At 45.5% G+C, this 18,033-nt stretch overlaps 1 protein-coding gene across 7 annotated transcripts in view; it reads right to left on the minus strand.

Annotated features, from left to right (window-relative positions):
* Nucleotides 1-15,997: 15,997 nt before the first annotated feature.
* PPP3CA (protein phosphatase 3 catalytic subunit alpha) overlaps nt 15,998-18,033 on the minus strand; it is a 190,338-nt gene continuing 188,302 nt past the window's right edge. For all 7 annotated transcript variants that reach the window (XM_068681840.1, XM_068681839.1, XM_068681836.1 and 4 more), the window contains one exon: nt 15,998-17,774. In XM_068681840.1, the coding sequence (XP_068537941.1) occupies nt 17,581-17,774 (194 nt within the window). In that variant the 3' untranslated portion in view covers nt 15,998-17,580. The remainder of the gene's footprint in view (nt 17,775-18,033) is intronic.

Below are 18,033 nucleotides of genomic sequence, written 5' to 3' on the forward strand. Positions count from 1 at the left end.
TAAATAAATACTTCCTTGTATCCCTTGCTCCAAATACCAGAAGCCGTGGCTCTGCTATAGGCATTAGGCAGATGGCGTGCCCGATTTTTTTTGCTCATAGCTTCAGTTATTTGCTGCGTAACATTTTTTTCCAAAGCAATTTGTTTTTTTTTTTTTCCTCCAAAGGGCTTTCATCCTATTCTTTTCCCCCATTGAATTAGAAGTGCTTAAAGGGAAGAAGCTACTGTAATCTATGGCCCCCATGTTTGTAACCTATATCCACGCTGTATGCACTGGAAGTGCAGCTATCACTTAAGTCTCTAAATGTTAATTTAGAGACTATATTAGACTATAATGCTATATTATGAGCATTTCACTAAAGACATTGAGGACTCAGACACAAGAAACCACCGCTAGCTCAGCAGAGGTGGAAGTGTGCTTTGGTAACGTTTCCAGCAGGCAGGCTACTCTGGCCAGAAACATCCTGAAATAAAAGAATAACTGGTACCTGCTGAGTTACATCAGCGCACTTAAAGACTCTTTGTCTTAAAAGGCAGCTACTGACTTGGACGATCTACAAGCCTGAATTATTTACAACATCTATTCCTCAGAGCAGCAGGAGTAGCAAGTGAGGAGACTGAATCCTGACACAGACCTAACTCTGTGATGGCCGCATGCAAAATCATAAGTGCACGGAGATTTTCACCAGCACAAAGAGCTCAGCCCCAAAATGCCTTGTTTTAATTACAGACCTTTGAGGAGACAGGCCAGCTTTCTATCATTCTTTGCTCTGGAAACCAATTTTTAATTTCCACCTTGCTTGGGCCAGGTTGAATTCACGGCCGAGGTCTTAGACCTGCTGAAGGGAGCAGCAACCACCTGATTGCCTCCAACTAGGCCAGGATGCTCCTGCCCTACAAACGCTTTCCTGACTGCTTCACAGGCGCACTGTGAACACTCAGCAGAAATTGCCTTTGTTCTTTTGTTAATATTTAATGCGAAATTTTAGTCTCGGAGGAGAACGACCTCTTGATTCTGAGGCAAATCTAAAACGATTATCGTATTAAGGCTCTCAATTATTTCTTCCCAAATAAGCGTTTCCATATGGGCAGTTGTATGACAAGTGGGATAGAGCTGTTTCTGCCTCCTCCAGCTGCAGCTGTTGACAATTTTCATCGCTCAGGATGGATTCCTGCACTTCAGCCCCAAATTAACGTTCCAGGATTTGCGCATCTTCTCCTACCCCACATCTTAAATTACCAACACCACAGTCCCGCTGGAGAACCGGGAAGCCGAGGTTATAAAAATGTTTAATATTCCTAATAGTTTTAATTACCATGTATTTTTAAAAACCTGTGATTCCTATGTCCCTGTGGGATAACTGCTCTAATTTGAGTGGTGACAATGTACGTGGGTACGGAATTAAATTTAAAGCTTTCGTGGTTGCTAACAGCTCTATCGCTAAGCTCTTCTGGCAAAGTAAAGCACCCATCCCATCCCAACACCACGGTAACTGGACATAAGATGTCCATGCCGATGCCAAAGAGGCAGCTAAATCATGTCATAAATCAGAAGTCGTGTTGCTTAGAGTAGATTTGTCCCAGGAGGAGCCTCTTCCCAATCTGCCCATGCTCCCAAGGTTTCACCACTCACACCCCACACAGAATAACCTTACACTTGGCCTTGTGGCCTCCCTTTCCATGGCTAGTTCTTCCCATCTCAATATTTAAAAGGGATCCTGGTGCCTGAATCTTACCAGTTCTATCCTATCTACACCACACTCACTCACACAAAACTCTGGGACCTCTTTATCTGGCATTGGGGCTGCTCTTGATTAGCAGATTAGAGGTAAAAGCCTGACCAAGACACACCATAAGCCTTTTTGATGTTTTTCTGTTGTATTCCCCTCTTCAAACCCATTATCTGTGGTTTGAGACATGCAGACACAAGAAATGAGTTCACAAGGCTACTCAGAACGGGGCATGTCCTGGAGGACACTTCTCCCCTGTTAGATATAGGGGGGGAATCAAACAACCAGCAGCCTGTCTTTGATGCTGATCCTGCATGGCTTCATAATGGCACATTGTATGTAAAACCATTCAACCACAGAGTTCAGATGACAGCCACGCTATTTGTCTGAAGCTCACAAGAAACCACTTCCAAGGCATAACTACTCATCCACTGTAACTCCCAGTCCTCCCGAGGCCAGCCTGGGAATGACATTGCCTATTCCCAAACGGCATGGATCAGCATTTTCCCGTCTGTGTGCACAGTCATCCCGCTGTGCTCGTCAGACAGGCGTCGATTGCCTACCAGCTTTCTACAAAGGCCTTTCGCCGAGCTTCGTGAGACCAAACCAAAAGGAGGTGGTGTTGGCAAAGCCGCTGCTTCTCAGTGTGTCGAAATTTTAATGCCCAGTGATTTCAGACAGGACCTGAGAATGACAAAATTTTTGGGGGTAGGAGGAATGTCCCTGAAGGAAAGCCAGACTGGCAAAATGGCTTCACGCCTTATCTAATGCAGTCTAACATCACTTGGAAGAACAAAGCCAGTTTTCCGTCAGTAAATACAACGATTACGCTGCCCATTCCTCCTTTTTTTTTTTGCTCTACTCTTAATATTTACAAATACACCAAAGCCTATGAGACTGTGGACCCCAAAGCCATCATCCCCATAGCACAGATGATGCTCTCCCGCCCAGGTGAACCAGAGCATGGACATTGCTGATAGTGAATCCTAATCCAAGGTCCCCAGGCTTCCAGAAACCATTACCTTCCCAGGTGATCTTTGCCAATGGCTTGAGTTGCACCCTAATGCTGAACACCTGCACTGGGTTTTTGCCTGTGCTGCAAACGACATGGTGAACGTGCTCATCACAGCAGCTCCTCCCAGCCCTCTTCCTGGTGTGTACCGAGCTCTTGGGCACACAGCGGAATAAATTTCCTATGCATCGAAGACTAACAAGGAAAAATAAAAGCCAAACAATAACAACACAAGGAGCAAAGTAACATCATAAATTACAATGTAATACAAACACATCTATAAATTACAGGTATAATATCTTTTAAATTATCACTTCACAGCTGATCTATTACTGCATTAGAGACAGTATTTTATACTCAATAGGAATTGTGCTGCTTTACAAATATTGACTTTTCTAATTCCCCATCAGAAAATTAAAATGCTGATCCAGATGACACAGCTGGTTAGAATAAGCATTGTATTCACAGATTTCCAAGAAGACTGTCAGGATGACTTGAAAAAATATTTGGTTTATTATTTATAAGAAATACTAGCTTTCCAATGCCAGCTAATTCCCTTAAGATGCTATACCAATGTGCTGGGTTCAGCTGAGCAAGGGATTTCCAGTTTTGCACTATTATAGTTTTGGCAGCTAATACTGCTTGCAGCAGGGTTTTTAGGGGTTTGATCTTTTTTTTTTTTTTTTTTTTTTTTTTTTTTTAATGCGAGTTAGCTAAATCCCCGAGTTTCTTCACATGCCCCAGAATATAAATCTGCCGTTTTCAAGGCCAATTTGTTTTCTTTTAAATCATATCAATTCTCTCTTGAACTTAAACCCAGGAATACTTAACTGCTTGGCAATACCCTGAGCTCACTGCCCAGATGCTGAGGTGAGGGTACCTGGACAGCAGCACAGCCCGCCCTGAAAAAGGCAGCCCCTGTGCTCATGCCAAGGTTGGAAGACAGGTTTTGGGGTAGAGAACAGTAGATGCCTTGCACACATGGTATTTTGGCACTGCTCAGCCTTGCCTACCTTCATTTTGGTGTCTAATCAGAGCATTACAAGTCCACTCATAGCAGGAGGTCCTGCACGATGAGGCCTGCTGGACCTGAGTGGGGAGGTGGAGAAGGAAGACAGCAGAAGATTTGGGGTTTGTAGTATGCGACCACATGGAAACCCTTCAGACAGGACCCCATAATGGCACAGCTGATGCAAGGCAACCTGAAGTGTTTGGCAGTGGGAAAAAGCAGGGTCCTGGTCAGGGGGAAGGGATATTTCCTCGTGCTGGACACCACAGAAGGTGGAACCATAACCGCATTTTTAGTACCTGATACAAGACAAGTAATTAGTAACAAAGTTAATGGTTGTAAATGCCAGTATTTTCAAGACTCAGATTTTCTGTGGAAAAGAGCAGACCTTTGTGTGTTCAAAGGTCAGGAGAATGTAAGCTCCTAGCCTTTGCTTCCTCTGGAGGAAAAGCTGTTAACCCAGAGAAATGGGAGCAGGTGCTTGGACTTTCAGCTGGAGGAGCTGACTATGAAGTAATGATCGAATACTTCCAGGTGGACACTGAACCAGGATATTAGCTTCATTTTCAAACACAGGCCAAAGTTTTCTGCCTCTTCCTATTTCTCTCTTTGAACTTTGGGACTTCCCGCTCCCATGTGGGAGAGGTGACACAGGCCCCTGAGGTGAAGGCCTGCGGCCGGGCCTGGGCCTCTGCGCCATGATGGGGGCTGCAGAAACCACGGGCTGGGGGGCAAGCTGACACAAGAAGAGATCACACAGGGAAACGCTGCTGTGGTGAACCAAAGGGATGAATTGAAGGCAGCAGGCCCCTGCCCAAGCACACTCTTTGCAGCTGGTGCTGATTCAGAGGCAAAAATGTGCACCAGAACATCCCAAAGGTGCCCCACATCCTGAAGCGACTGTGTGCGGCCAAGCTCTTGTACACCTCACTCAAGGCACAGGCTACAACCCCTGGAGCTACTGGGCAGAGGGAGAAAAGAAGCCATTAGCCACAAAAGCCTTGTGAGGGGCTGGCTCTGCTCCCTGCAGGAGGAGCAGGCAGCATCCTGCAGACACCATGCCAGGAGCACTTCTCCCCTCACCCACCGGCCGCTGGTGCCGACTCCACGCTTAGCACAAGCGCTGCAAGCAGTCTCTGGGGCTCCGTCTCAGAAGTTGGATTAAATTAATGTAAATTAAATTAATTAATCCTCAGATATGTCTCTGGTTACTGCGCTAGGCCTTCGCTAGCCAAATGGAGGAGGCAGAAGAGGCAAGTGTGGCGTGACGAGTGCCAGTGAGCTGAAAAATTCCACACAAATTTTTGCAGAAATTAACTCCAGCTGGAAAAGGTGCCTACAGGTTTCCCCTACCGGTGCTAGTGCCTCCTCTGGGGGCACCTGAAGCACAGAGGATCCTGGCGACCAACTGGGCAGAGAGCACGCCTTGATTTTTTGTTTTAGTGATAAATGTAAAATCCTTATCCTCGACTCAAGATCAGACACAGCTGCTTTGAGCCAAGTCAGGAAGATGGGCTCAAGGAAGTCATCCAGAGAGCTTGGCCAGCCAAATTTGCAAGACAGAGCATTAGGCAGGGGAAACACCTGTGCCTCTGTTTTGTTCATATTTTGCATGATTTTTCGCTGGACCTTTCGGGCTTTCCACCTCTGCTGGACTGAGGCAGCCTGCTGAGGGGCCTGGAGCCAGAAAGGAAGAGGAATAAAACCAGTCACAGATGACGACATCCTGCAGGGAGAACAACCCGATGGCAATGGTGGATGAGGTAAGAGACGAGGAAGCTTTGTTAATTACTTACCTGGCATAGGAACAGTGCTGGCAGCCCCTGCCCCAGAGGTGAGCCACTGCAGCTCACCAAACCCTAAACCAGCTGGGCTTCGAGGGGTCACCACCTGCGACCTAAAACCTCCCTGGAAATGTGCCAGCAGCCTTTGGAAAAAGAGTGGGGCCCAGATTTACTGTGACAATGGGCTTTTCTACTAATTTACATATGTATAATTTTTAACCTCCCTCCATGGCTGTATGTCCAAACAGCCCTGGGTGGTAAAAACCAGGGCGTTGCTTTCACACAGCTTTACAAAAGCCCAGAGAAAATCAGAACATAGTGGGCAGGAAAACGCAAATGGGATTAAATACCAACCTAAATAATTCTGAGGGTGTAGGACTGAGAGCAATTTCATTTTGCACATTTCACACAAAAAGCAAAAACCACCTCCGAGCTCCACATGACACCTCCTCACCTCTGTTTTGAAATGGAAATGCGGGCGACATGAGGGGAGCACAGCAGTCCCAATGCCACCCTTGAGCCTCCCTCATACTGAATTACATGCAGGCATCCCCTTTTAGTCCCCTTGGATGTCACTGGCTACAGCTCAGCCCCCGTAGCGTGTGTCATGTGCCTTGGATCAACCCAGAGACCAGACCCAGTGCTGAAGCTGGTGGTCCTCCTAGGGAGGACATCCCCAGCATCCTTTTAGTCTTAAAAAAAAAATCCTGTTGCTGTCCTTTCTTTTGTACGTACGTGTTTTTTGTTTGTTTGTTTGTTTTTTCATCTGACAAATCCATGGTCCCCCTTTTCAACTTCTCCAGTGAGCAGCTGCATCAGTCCAGGACTGCCCTACAGGCTTCATTCCTCCCCTCTCTGGCTTTGCTTCTGGTTTTGTTATTTATTAGCTGCAACGGCTTGTGGAAGGTTCGTGGCATCGTATTTCTAACTTTCCCCCCCCATGCCTCATACCTCAAATATGAGTTATTTGTCCTTTTGCAGGAAATCTGACATTTATGAAGGTTTTGGCTGCTCTGAGAAGCCGGGAAGCTCTGGGAGGCAGATCAAGCAGAAGCTGTGACCTCTGCCGTATTCCGTCCTCCTCCTCTTGTGGCAATGCCAAGGGGTCTCCTCGCTTTGTGCCTCCCCCATTGCTTTCCACCTCCATCTCACCCCACAAATCATCTTGTAATGCTTGCAGAGACCTGCACATGCCTCCTGCTGAACTTCTTGTCCTAGATCTTTGACGGACAGGGCCAAACCCTGATGCCCTGGCCCACGCTGAGGACACCCTGGCACTAAAATAAGCCTTAGCGGGGGACCCCAGAACACCTTACAGTGAGGAAAGGGGGCTTAGGAACTCCGTGGGGTATTTTTTTTTGTCTTTACAACCTGCAGAGCAGAGCCCGTCACTCATGGTGACAATGCACCGGGCTCAGATCTTGTGCCTGGATCTGAGCTTGTCAGAGACGAGAAGTATTCTATAAATGTCTCGGGCGATTACATAAAGCCAGGATTTCTGCCCCAGAAACACAGCTCCGCTGCCTGAGGGGCGGCTGGGCGCGCACAGACAGCGCTCAACACCTTGCGAGGTGGTTTCTCACCCTCGGGCACGTGCCAGCAGGACGCCAGCTGGTACAGACAGACAGGAACGTGCTGCTGCCAGCACGCCGTGGCATTTCACACTGCAGCTCTTACTGAAAGGTGCACACAGAGGATGGGCAGAAGCAGGATTCGCTACGTGCCTGACTCTTGGTGGATTCAGATGCTCGTTCTGGGGCTTTTTTGCATGCAGTTATGCAGCTGATAACTGCACCAGGTGCAATCTTTCCTTCACCTCTGTGCAGCCCCAAACAGACGAGCATTTAAGCAGCTGCGTTGCCTGCAGTGAGAGGAGGAACCCAGCAACATCAGGTACTCAAAACAGCGCAAATACCCATGTATATACGGCCCCACAGCCATCACCTCCCTGTCCCATCCCGGGGAGCACCTGCTGCGTGGTGGGAACCAGCAGCCCGTGGCTAACCCCAGTTCAGCCAGTTCACACACCAGTGCCGGCGCTTTCCGCCCCGTCACCAGGCCCCCGATGGCTCAAGGGACGCTACACACGCCTCAACAGTTAACGCCAAGGGGATTTTGGGCATCACACGCCGAATTTAGAAAGCCCCAGGTCGCCATGGAAACAGGTTTCTCTTACACATAGCGATGCGCGCAGGGGACCCGAGTGCTTCACAAGGAAATGTTGCCTTGCTTCCCGGCTCACTCAGCAGCACCGGTTGCGTGGAGGGAGCAGAGTTTTAGCACTACTGGGTTTTTAAAAACCCTTCAAGAAGGTGTGGTGACTGAGCTTGCCAAACTGGGAAGCCCCAAGTGACCGTGCTCCAGTTGAAGCCAGATCCTGGCTGGGGATGGAGGAGGGCAGGACTTTGGGGCCTTCAGATATGAAGCCTGGCCACCTCAGCTCATCTACACATGCGCAGCACTTCCAGCATTAATGGGCAGGTCCACGTAGATGGCCAGAGCCCATCACACTGCCACGAATAGCCCTGCTCATCACTGGGGTCCTCCCGATGGCCTTGAAGGCTGGGGCACCAACAGGAGACATCGAATTGGATGGAAGAGAGCGGGGCTGAATTCAGAGAACCCGACAGCCGTGAAGGATGGAGCTGCTGGCAGAGCAGCAGGCAGTGCACAGCCAGGCAAGTCCACCCCGTAACAGCCATCCCGAAGGGCTCCGCATCCAAGCCAATTACAAAACCCAGGGGTTTTGTTCAAACAACAGACAAGTGCTCACATGAGCATAACTTGATTTAATTTTCAGTACTCAGCAGAATGTATTTTTCGCTGCACCTCAGCTGTGGCACAGAGATAAATGATGTATTTAGTCTTCTGACAATTTCGCTGAAGCTTCGCTCCCAGCTGATCTCTGTTCAAATGATCCATATTTCAGGGATTTTTATCCTTAATTAATCTTGGTGATAAAAGAATACAAAAAAAAATAACATGAAACGGGGATTTGGAAAAATGTTTTCTGCTGTTAAAATCTTATTTCTTTCCATTCCTCTTTTGTTAGGCACCCCCAACCTTAGCCTTTCGCTGCCCTTGCAGCTATGCAATACGCAAGACCTCTCCAGTACATGTGATACTGCAGGAGACTGGAAATATTTCTGAGCCAGGAAACAATGACAGTTGTTCCATTAGGTACAAAGGTTTTCCTCTGCAAGCTTCACTAAAAAGGCATTACACAGTTAATAATATTACCTAAACCTCACTACCAGCTCTCAAATGGCCCAGATATCCTTTTGTCCTGCTGCTCCGTGCCGTATCGCTCCCTTCTTCCAATAACGCTTTGGCAAAGGGGCATTTTCACAGTAATAAACATGCTCCCATAAGCTTGATGTAAATCCCAGCCACTGCGCAGGCAGCTCTGCTGGGTTCCTGCAGGTCCAGGATTTTTGGAAATAGCTGCAGCGCGCTCCACACAGGCAAGCTCCTGGCCTGCCTGTTGGCTTGGGCTCCTCCGTAGCGCACGGCCACGTACACAGGGTAATTTATAGCACGTTGCTCCAGCTGCATGACGTGGAACACAGGCAGGAAGCGCCTGCGTGGCCACTGCAGGGGAACAGCATGAAAAATAATATTACACAGACACACGCTTTTCAGCCCAAAAGCTCTGTTTGCTAGGCTGTGGTCTGGTTCCCAAGAAATTTTCAGCTTAGGCAGATCCAATCTGAAGAGCTGAAAAAAATATCATATTTCTCTCTCTCTAAAACATCAGTGTTTTATGTACATTTGTGTGTGTGTATATATATATCCATCCTTGCAGCTCCTTGTGCTGACGCTAAATTCACACTCCTGCTTAAGCTGCGAGGAGCCTTAGCTGGGAGCGATTCCTACACTGTAGGTACAAAGGTTAAGTCGGGTTAACTGTGTTTTAAAACAACAATAAAAGCACAACCCATAGGAAAAAAATGAAAAAAAAAATAAATTCCATGGATAGTTTTGCCCAAATCTTTGCACTCCAGGCCCAGCAGAGGCATGATGATGCCAAAGACCAACCCAGCAAGGAATCCCCAGCGGTGCACAGCACTTGTGTGCTCCGTATCTGCATCGTGATGGATATCCGTGCCTTGATGGAATAATGTTGGACCGAGCAGCAGATGTTCTCACTCCTCATGGAAGACCAGCGCAGGGGAGCTCTTTCACAAGGACGAACCCCCTCAAGCCTTGGAGGAGCCACCCCTGAGCCAGGAGGGATAAGAGAAAAAGCATCACTGGGCAGCCAGCAGCCCCGCAGGCAGGCAGGGGAGCCGGGAAGCGGCGTGAATCACAGCTGTGATTACACAAATCATTCCCCCTTCGGGAAAGCTCTTGCCCAAAGCTCCTGGCAGGCGTTTGGCAGACCCATGCCCCTGCCCAGGGAAAGGATCCTCATTTCTGAAGCAGAAAAGTCTTCCCTAAGTGCAACTGGGACGTGTTCTCCAGTCTTGGGGGGAGAAAGGGAATGTTCAGCACGCAGGATTGCTTCAGACTGTCCTCAGCTCCCGTCCCCTCCAAAAATTGGTCCCCACAGATGCCAATTTGCTCTGACAGCTCAGCAGTGCTTCAGCCGCCGCCGAGCCCTCCCTGCGGCCGGGCTTTCTGGGGACGGGAATCCCCCTGCCCTCCCCACGGCACCCGTGAGTCACGGAGGAGGTTATTTCTGGATGGAGCTTTCTGGACTTGGGGAATCGCTGCCATGCCAGCGCCCAGCTGCGCTTTCAAGAGGCGCATTGTTTGGCCAGCCTCGCAGAGCTATTTCCATATGAAAGCACCCGCATGAATCACTCCTGGGAAGAAAAAGCTGTGGAAGGGAAATGGGCAAGAAAAAGGGTTTGCTGGGAGATAAGGAAGGGAAAACCGGCTGTTACTTTTCCTGCAACTCGTCCTCTCCTGCAAATATCAGCGTTTTCCAGCCACCACGTGTTCCAAAGGAGCACAAATTGTTAACAGGAATAACAAACTGGAGCTGATCAGCCACCTGCGTTGCTCCTAACGTTGGGACCAGTCTTTGTGGATTTCACCAAGTTTTTTTTTTTTTTTATGTCCTTATGACAATCCCCATCGTCCCTAACTTACTCCTGATGCCCATATGGCGCTGTAGCAAACAGCCATCCCCTCGCACATTTTGGTCAGCAGTTCCCCTCAAAGTTTTCCTTAAAGCTTTGCATACGATTACACGGAGACCAGTGAGCCTGCAGTTGCTCCGTATTTATATATACTTCTGTACTTACGTGCTCTCCAAGTATATTTTCAAAGTACACCACCCACTCAGAGAAGTGTTAAAGAGCACTGCCATTTGACCAGTAAGCATATGTGGTATTTCTGTTGCAGCTTTAGGAGAGAAACTATTGCATTTTCCTGGAAAAAAAAGAGCATTAAACGCTGAATTTGCCTGTGCCTCGATTCTGGTAGTTCTTGTTTCCATATCCTAAATCTCATTCTTGGCTCTTCTTTCACGGTCCCTTAGCCAATACATTTACTTTAAATCCTTCCCTTACCCTTATTGCATCATTTCCCTTCTTCTTTATACCTTGCTCTTCCTATTTAAGAGTCTGGAAAAGTTCTGTGCTGCTTTTTGACCACGATCAGCAAAGAATCTTAGCTGGACTCATGCTGATTTTCGCTGTATTCTTAGACTTTTCTGGCAATCCACAGCTTGCTTGGCTGCCAGGTCATTTTTCCAAACACAAAGCAGTGCCACCTCTCACTGATTCTGTGAGTACAGTTTGAAGACTTCTGTCTGCTGTCTAATCTGAGATTAACGGCGTCCAAATATTGCCAACCAATGCCTGGCCAACAGTTCTCCTGCTAGGAATTAGCCTTCCAGAGAGACAGAACTTCTGGTGGTAATTCCTAGCATCGCAACCAGCGTGATGGGATGGATTTGGGTAGGGTTTGTCAAGTTGCCGTTCTTCTGTTTTCTCCCCCAGCTCTGCATCCACGTCTCAGCTCAGCTGGAGCGTCAGCCCGATGCTCCCTTCAGACTGCACTTTCTTCTCATTTCAGAAAAATGCAGTCCCAGTGCACAGCTTATTAAATACGCACAGAAAGCAATAAACCACCAACTGGCGGATAAACAAATTACCTTCTCCTCAGGCAACCTCCTCGGAAGGTTACTTCTCCGTCCCCAGGGAGGCACAAGATCTCTCATTTATCTCATATCCTGATAATACTCGCAAATCTGCACTGTAATAATGACTGTATACAAATCACATGCTTCGGGGCTTCGTCCATTTGCCTGCTGAATCCAAGAAGGGACTGTTTGCCTCCGTAAAGCACTGGCCAGACTTCTGCGCTTCCTGAAGCCCTGAGGACCAGCAGTACATGGATGAGGACATGGATGAGGACATGGATGAGGACAGCAGGACACGATGCATGACAGAACTGTACTGAGATGGTGAAGTGGATCCCTTTGCACTGATACCTATCTGGATGATCTGCGATCCAATTTATTGTCAGATTTGTCACTAAATGCTATTCCTGCTCTTCCACTCTTCTCTCAGGCCAGTGAGGCCTTCATTTTCTCTTACCTTCTGCAATCTGTACCTCAGTACATCCCTGCTCTGCTCCTGCAGTGTTCCTCTGCTTCCCCCATTTTCTGATACACGGCTCCCCTCTGTCTGACTTCCACGGCTGGAGAAGTCTTCTACTGTCTTAAATTACTGGCACCAACATACGTTATCAGCATTTAATAGTATAAGCAGGTAATTTAACTTTACCATGAAGGTGATTAAGGGACTGGAGCGTCTGACTTACGAGGAGAGATGGAACTGCTCAGTCTAGAGCAAAGGAGGCTCAGCGTGGACTCATCCATGTGTGTAAATGCCTGATGCCAGGAGTAAAGAAGGGGGAGCCAGGCTCTGCTCAGTGGGATCCCACGACAGGACAAGAAGCAATGGGCACAAACTCAGGAACAGGGTTTAAATGCAAGAAAAAGCTTTTTGTTGTTTTGTTTCCCTGAGAGGTTGTGGGGTTTCCCTTCTCTGAGATGCCCAGAACCCAGTTAGACACGGTCCTGAGCAGTGTGAGCAGTTGGGTTGGGCTGGACCACCTCATTTCTCCTGACCTAAAACTGAAATTATTCCGAGGCACAACGTTCAGCTGCTCACACAAAGCAAAAAGAGACCAGAAAATACCCAGATGCTGAGAAAAACGGGTTTGCTTGGTCGCACAATGGACATCTGCATTGACTGTCTGAAACGACCACCTCTCGCTCAAGTTTTTCTGCCCTAAAAATGGCCCAGCTGGGAACACAGACCCCAAACCTCCAAAAACAGGCACACAGGACTCCATCCAAACGGGAGGGGGAGGCCTCGGTGAGCCCCAGCACAGCTAGCGATGGCCTGTGACAAAGGTGTAGACGCTGTCACCTCTGCCACCATGCTTGTAGACTTGTCGCTGGTGGCAAAGCCAGTCCTTCAGCACATTCTTTGCTGAGTTGTGTTACCAAAAATCAAGCTTTTGACAAGGATGACAGAGCTGAGCCAGCCTCCCTTTGCAGGCTTGTGTCAGAGCAGAGTGCTGCCCGGAGCACGCAGTTATCCTTCAGCTTGATAAAAACATCGTGTCCCGTATAAAACTGAAACTGCCCCCAAGTTATTTAAAAAAAAAAAAAAAAAAAAGAAAGAAATCAAAGCCTCATAAACCATATATTTGAAAATGCTTAGCGGGCTTGAGACTGCAAAGTCAGCTCAGCAAGACTAATAAAACCCAATCTCTAGCTCCATCAAATCCTCCTCCTTTGTGTCCCCCACGGGGATGAGCACAGTCCTCTGTATTTTCACACACATGCGAACACACACATATGAACACATGCAAACTGGCACATTTTTTCTAAAATTTCAAGTTCCAGGAACTTCATCCTATTGCACGCTGAAAATGGACTTTTTTTTTTTTTTTTTTTTTTTTAAGAAGAATTAAACACCCTCCCAAAAGTAACTGAGAAAGTGATCTGCAAACTATTTTCAAAACAGCTGCTTTGGTGCATTTTTTTTTTTATTATTTTTATTTTTTAATGTGATTCTCACATCCCTCTCTTTGTGAACAAGTGGGAAGATTCATGGATCTGACTAATCTGAGCAACAGTACCTTGAAAAAGACGGGAGACAGATTTCTAAGAACTAAAAGTATAAAAAAAAAAAGTATAAAAAAGTATAAAAAAGGGAGTAAAAGAAAAGACTGAAAGAGTCTGTGTGTGTGTGACAGCTGGCACTTACGATACAAGCTTAAGCAGCGTTAACTCTAGCACAATTTGGGGGAAGCCCTGGGCAATAATCAAGATTGTCTCCTTCAAAGAACATATACTAAAAGCTTATGCACTTGGTAGCTGTTGAAAAGGAAAATTATCATCATGCAGAAAATATAATACACGTATCCAATACACCACATCCCACAGTGGAAACCTACAAGTTAAAAAAAATCATAATCCAGTAAATCCTGATGTAGGCACCGATGATGCAAAGAAACCTGTAAAGAGAGATGTGCTTCAGTGTGTGGCATTTCTCTGAGTGAGACCATCCAAAACTCAGCCTTCTGTGGCACCACGTTTTTTCTTCGAATTCATCTATAGCTCTTTCTGTAGCAGGAAAAAGGACAGCTGGAAGAAATGGGATGCCCTGGAAAGAGATGACCTTTGAAAAATGGTTTTATCCTTTGAGAACATGAAATTATAGAGCGGGATACCCCTCAGAGCTCACCCAGAACCTGCCCCACGTTAGGACAGCGGGACCCGGTCCTGCAGAGCTGGGCCATCTTACCTGGACCCACGGGAAGCTGCTATTTCATACACTCAGGGCATTTGCTATTCTTCCAAGACAGAAAAAGTTAAATAAATATATATATATCCTGACTGACCACACAGAACTTGTGCATTTCCTGATGCAGTACTCAGCCTGTGCTACCTTGCTTACTCCTAAGTTCTTGAGCAACTGCAGCAGGCATTTGCAAACCCATGGCTGATTTTTAGCTTTGATAGCTTGGGTTAAGCTCACCGATTGAGAGGTCTAAGCAACACCACTGCTGCTGATGGAAAAACTCCTTTCTTCCTGTTAAATTGAGTTAGGCAACTGCCAGGGCCTGAGTTAAACGAATCCAGACAACATTTTGCAGCGACAAACAACTCGGCTCTATGGTGTACAAACTAGCTGCTGAGTGCTAGCTCAGGCATCCCTACAGAAAAACTCACATGAGGTAACCTACAATTGTTCAGCTAGCACATCCCTAGGACTGATTTAACAAAAAATAATTACTGAGTTTTACCATTACTTTTTCCAGAGACCGTTGTCATTCATCAGATGAGCAGTTCCACCGATCAGATGCAGTTAGACCCTGCATGTCTCCCCTTTGTGTTTCATTTCTATATAAGCCTAAATAAAACTTTAAATCTAAAATTAATCCAGCTTCGCAGCCATGGATATTATGAATTCACCGCATTTTTGCCACCATTCCTATCTTGCCAAAAATTACAAGACAGGGCTAAAGTGGGAAGAACACATAAGAAAACAGGCACCAGGCCAACATTTAATAATGCTACCTGAAAGGAAGACTAAAGCAATACCCACGTTGTCACACCGTTTGGCATTTTCCATCACTTCTTCACAGGATGATGGACTGTGGAAGGATGCTGAGCACAGTCAGGGAGAAAATGAGAAAAAAAAACACAGAGCTTTGACAATTCATCTCTGACTAAAAGACAGCATTTGAAATCTGATACTGAAAAGCATCGTTTTTTGTTTTTTTTTCCTTTCCTAAAGGAAGATTGCAAATGATACTAATTCACCTTTTCAAATACAGGAAGAGAGCTGGCTAGGAACATTTGCGAGGTCTGTCCATACCATTTCCTTGTTTCCACAGAGGGCGGGATGCTAGTCACATACCGTAATTACATCTTCATAATTCGCAAGTCACAACGGAAAAAGAGGAACCTGTATTTGAACTGGAATTTTCTCTCTGCTGTGAGAGCCTAAGATGAGTCCTTCTGCTACCAATTCCAAGCTTTCTCTGTAAGTTTAGATTTCCAGGTATGAATCATCTAATATTTGTTTCTAGTAACAGTCTGCAACAACATTGGGGGGATAGAAAAGCAAATTACAATCACAGGGCACTGTAGATGAGAGAGCAAACCACACAGAAAGCATATTATTTCTTGTGCACTCTATTAGTGGGATACATTCTACTCATTTCAGAGAAAAAAACCCTTTTTACCTAGAACTTGGGGGAAAAATCAGACATACAGGGAATTTGCAGAAGCAGCGCTCAGTAGCTTAGTGCAGCTAGGTAATAAATGCATTTTTCTTAGTAAAGAACTGACCTTGAACTGTGAAACGTGTCCTTCTTCCTTTACGCAGATGGTCTCCACTTGTTCAAAAAGCAAAAGAGAGCAACAAACGCACGAACGTGTGCGCACACTTCTGAGATTTAGTCAGCAAGAAAGGGAAGAGCACTTACGTTCATGCACATTTTTATTGAGTAGTAATATAAAATGCTTCTTTCATTGTTACAAGTGCATGCTTTTGATTGCCAACATTTCGAAGTCAAATTACAAAGGCAAGGCTGTAGGCTGTAGTGAATTACTTGGGCACTTATACAATTGTTAAAAAATATCAATGGACTGTTTTGTTTTGTTTCTTTTTCTTTTTTTTTAGAATGAACCAGTCGAAACCCGTAACTGATATACAAAGGGAAAAAAGTGAAAAAATTACACATTTTGTGGCACATGACAGAACATAACAAAATGACTAAACCATTATGACATTAACAGTTATCATGCATTTAGAATTTCACATGTAACTACAAACTTATTTAAATTTCACAAGGTTTGCTAAACATGCTACCCATCTATATGTGCACTGACAAGCTTATGTTAAAAACTTTAAGAATACTCTCCCCTTAGATTTTTCAAAGCTTTTTTTTTCGATTACAAAATTTCAAAGGCATTAAGCATTTTTTTTTTTAGAGAATATAAAGTACGCCAGTATACATACATTTCCAGTATAAGTCAGACCACTAAGCGCATTACAGTCCCATACAGGCCTATACAGCCATTTTTTTTTCTTAAAAAACATGCATAGGCAGATTTTTACAGAATATAGATGCTTTTCACTGCACTTAATATGGTGTCTTGTTCACTATACTTAAAAATGCACCACTCATAAATATTTAAATTCAGCAAGCCACAACCAAGACTTGATTTACCAAAAAAAAAAAAAAAAAGAAAACCCCCCAAACCAAACCCCCCTAAATATAAACAGCAAAAAAAAAAAGATAAATGTTATCATTATTCCAGTTTTTTTTTTTTTTTAAACAAAGAAAAGGATAATCGCTGCCAAATTAGTAAGATAAGTGTTATATTTAAAGAAGGGCATTGAAGCACACTAAAGAAACCTGAGGTAAGCATAATCTGTACAAAATTAAACTGTCTCTCTCTCACTCTCTCTCTCTCTTTCTCTCTCTCTTTTTTTGGCATTTTAAACAAATTTCCAACATTCTTTTTTTTTTTCTTTTTTTTTCTATATTTTTTAAGACTGCCTAATTTATTTCATAGCCATTGTCTGACAAGAGTAGCAAAACATTATCAATAAATAGTCCTTATTTAGTTTGTACATTTTGTTAAAAATGTTTTGATGTTGTCCATGTTTAGTGCTGCAACTGTAAACGTACAATAGTTAGTAAGAAATTAAACAAAGTTTTCATGTCCAGTAACATAACAAAAGGCCTTTCAGTAACATATCTAGAAGTTCCCAATGCAGTAGGAAAACATGTTCATTCCCCTAACTTTGCAATATATACCAGCATTAGCTTTCATTTTTCTACAAGCATTTTAAAGGCATATCCAAAGGAGGTGTCTATCCCCCACCCCCCTCCCACCAAATTAAAGTTTACGATCTCTTCGTAGATGATTTTGTAAACTGAATCCAACACCTGGCCCCCAGAGCAAGTAAGCTATTATCAGAGGCAAGAACATCCAACTGCTGATGTGCAGCAACCCCATCGCGCCCTGCAGCTCAACCCCCCGCCCAGGAAGTGGTCACTGAATATTGCTGCTATTACTGCCGTTGCTGTCAGTGCCATTAGTCTCTGTGGAGATTGCCTTGTTGATGGAGTTAAGGTTGGCATCAGATGGCACATCTCTGCGCGGAGGCATTCGCTCATTAATTCGATCTAAGCCTTTGGCCTCTTCGAAGCTAGTGATCTTATGCTGGGGTGAAAATCCTTTGATAGCTAAATAAAGGATTATTAAAAAGTACAATTAGCAACGTGGAACTCTTGGCAGTTTTTCCCCCAACTTAGCAACGTCCTTCTTTGCGAAGAAGGCAATGAGAAGATCTGACAACACGACGGACTCCTTACCGTATGCAGAAAGAGCTGGGGGCGAGCCGCCGCCATCTCTTGCAACCCAACTACTTTTTTACAAACAAAATCATCTCCCACTACTTTGCTGTCCTCTGGGGCTCAGCTTAAAATACTAAGAGGCTGCTGT

This window comes from Anas acuta, chromosome 4 (genome assembly GCF_963932015.1).
Source record: "Anas acuta chromosome 4, bAnaAcu1.1, whole genome shotgun sequence".
In the NCBI taxonomy this organism is placed as follows: Eukaryota; Metazoa; Chordata; class Aves; order Anseriformes; family Anatidae; genus Anas; species Anas acuta.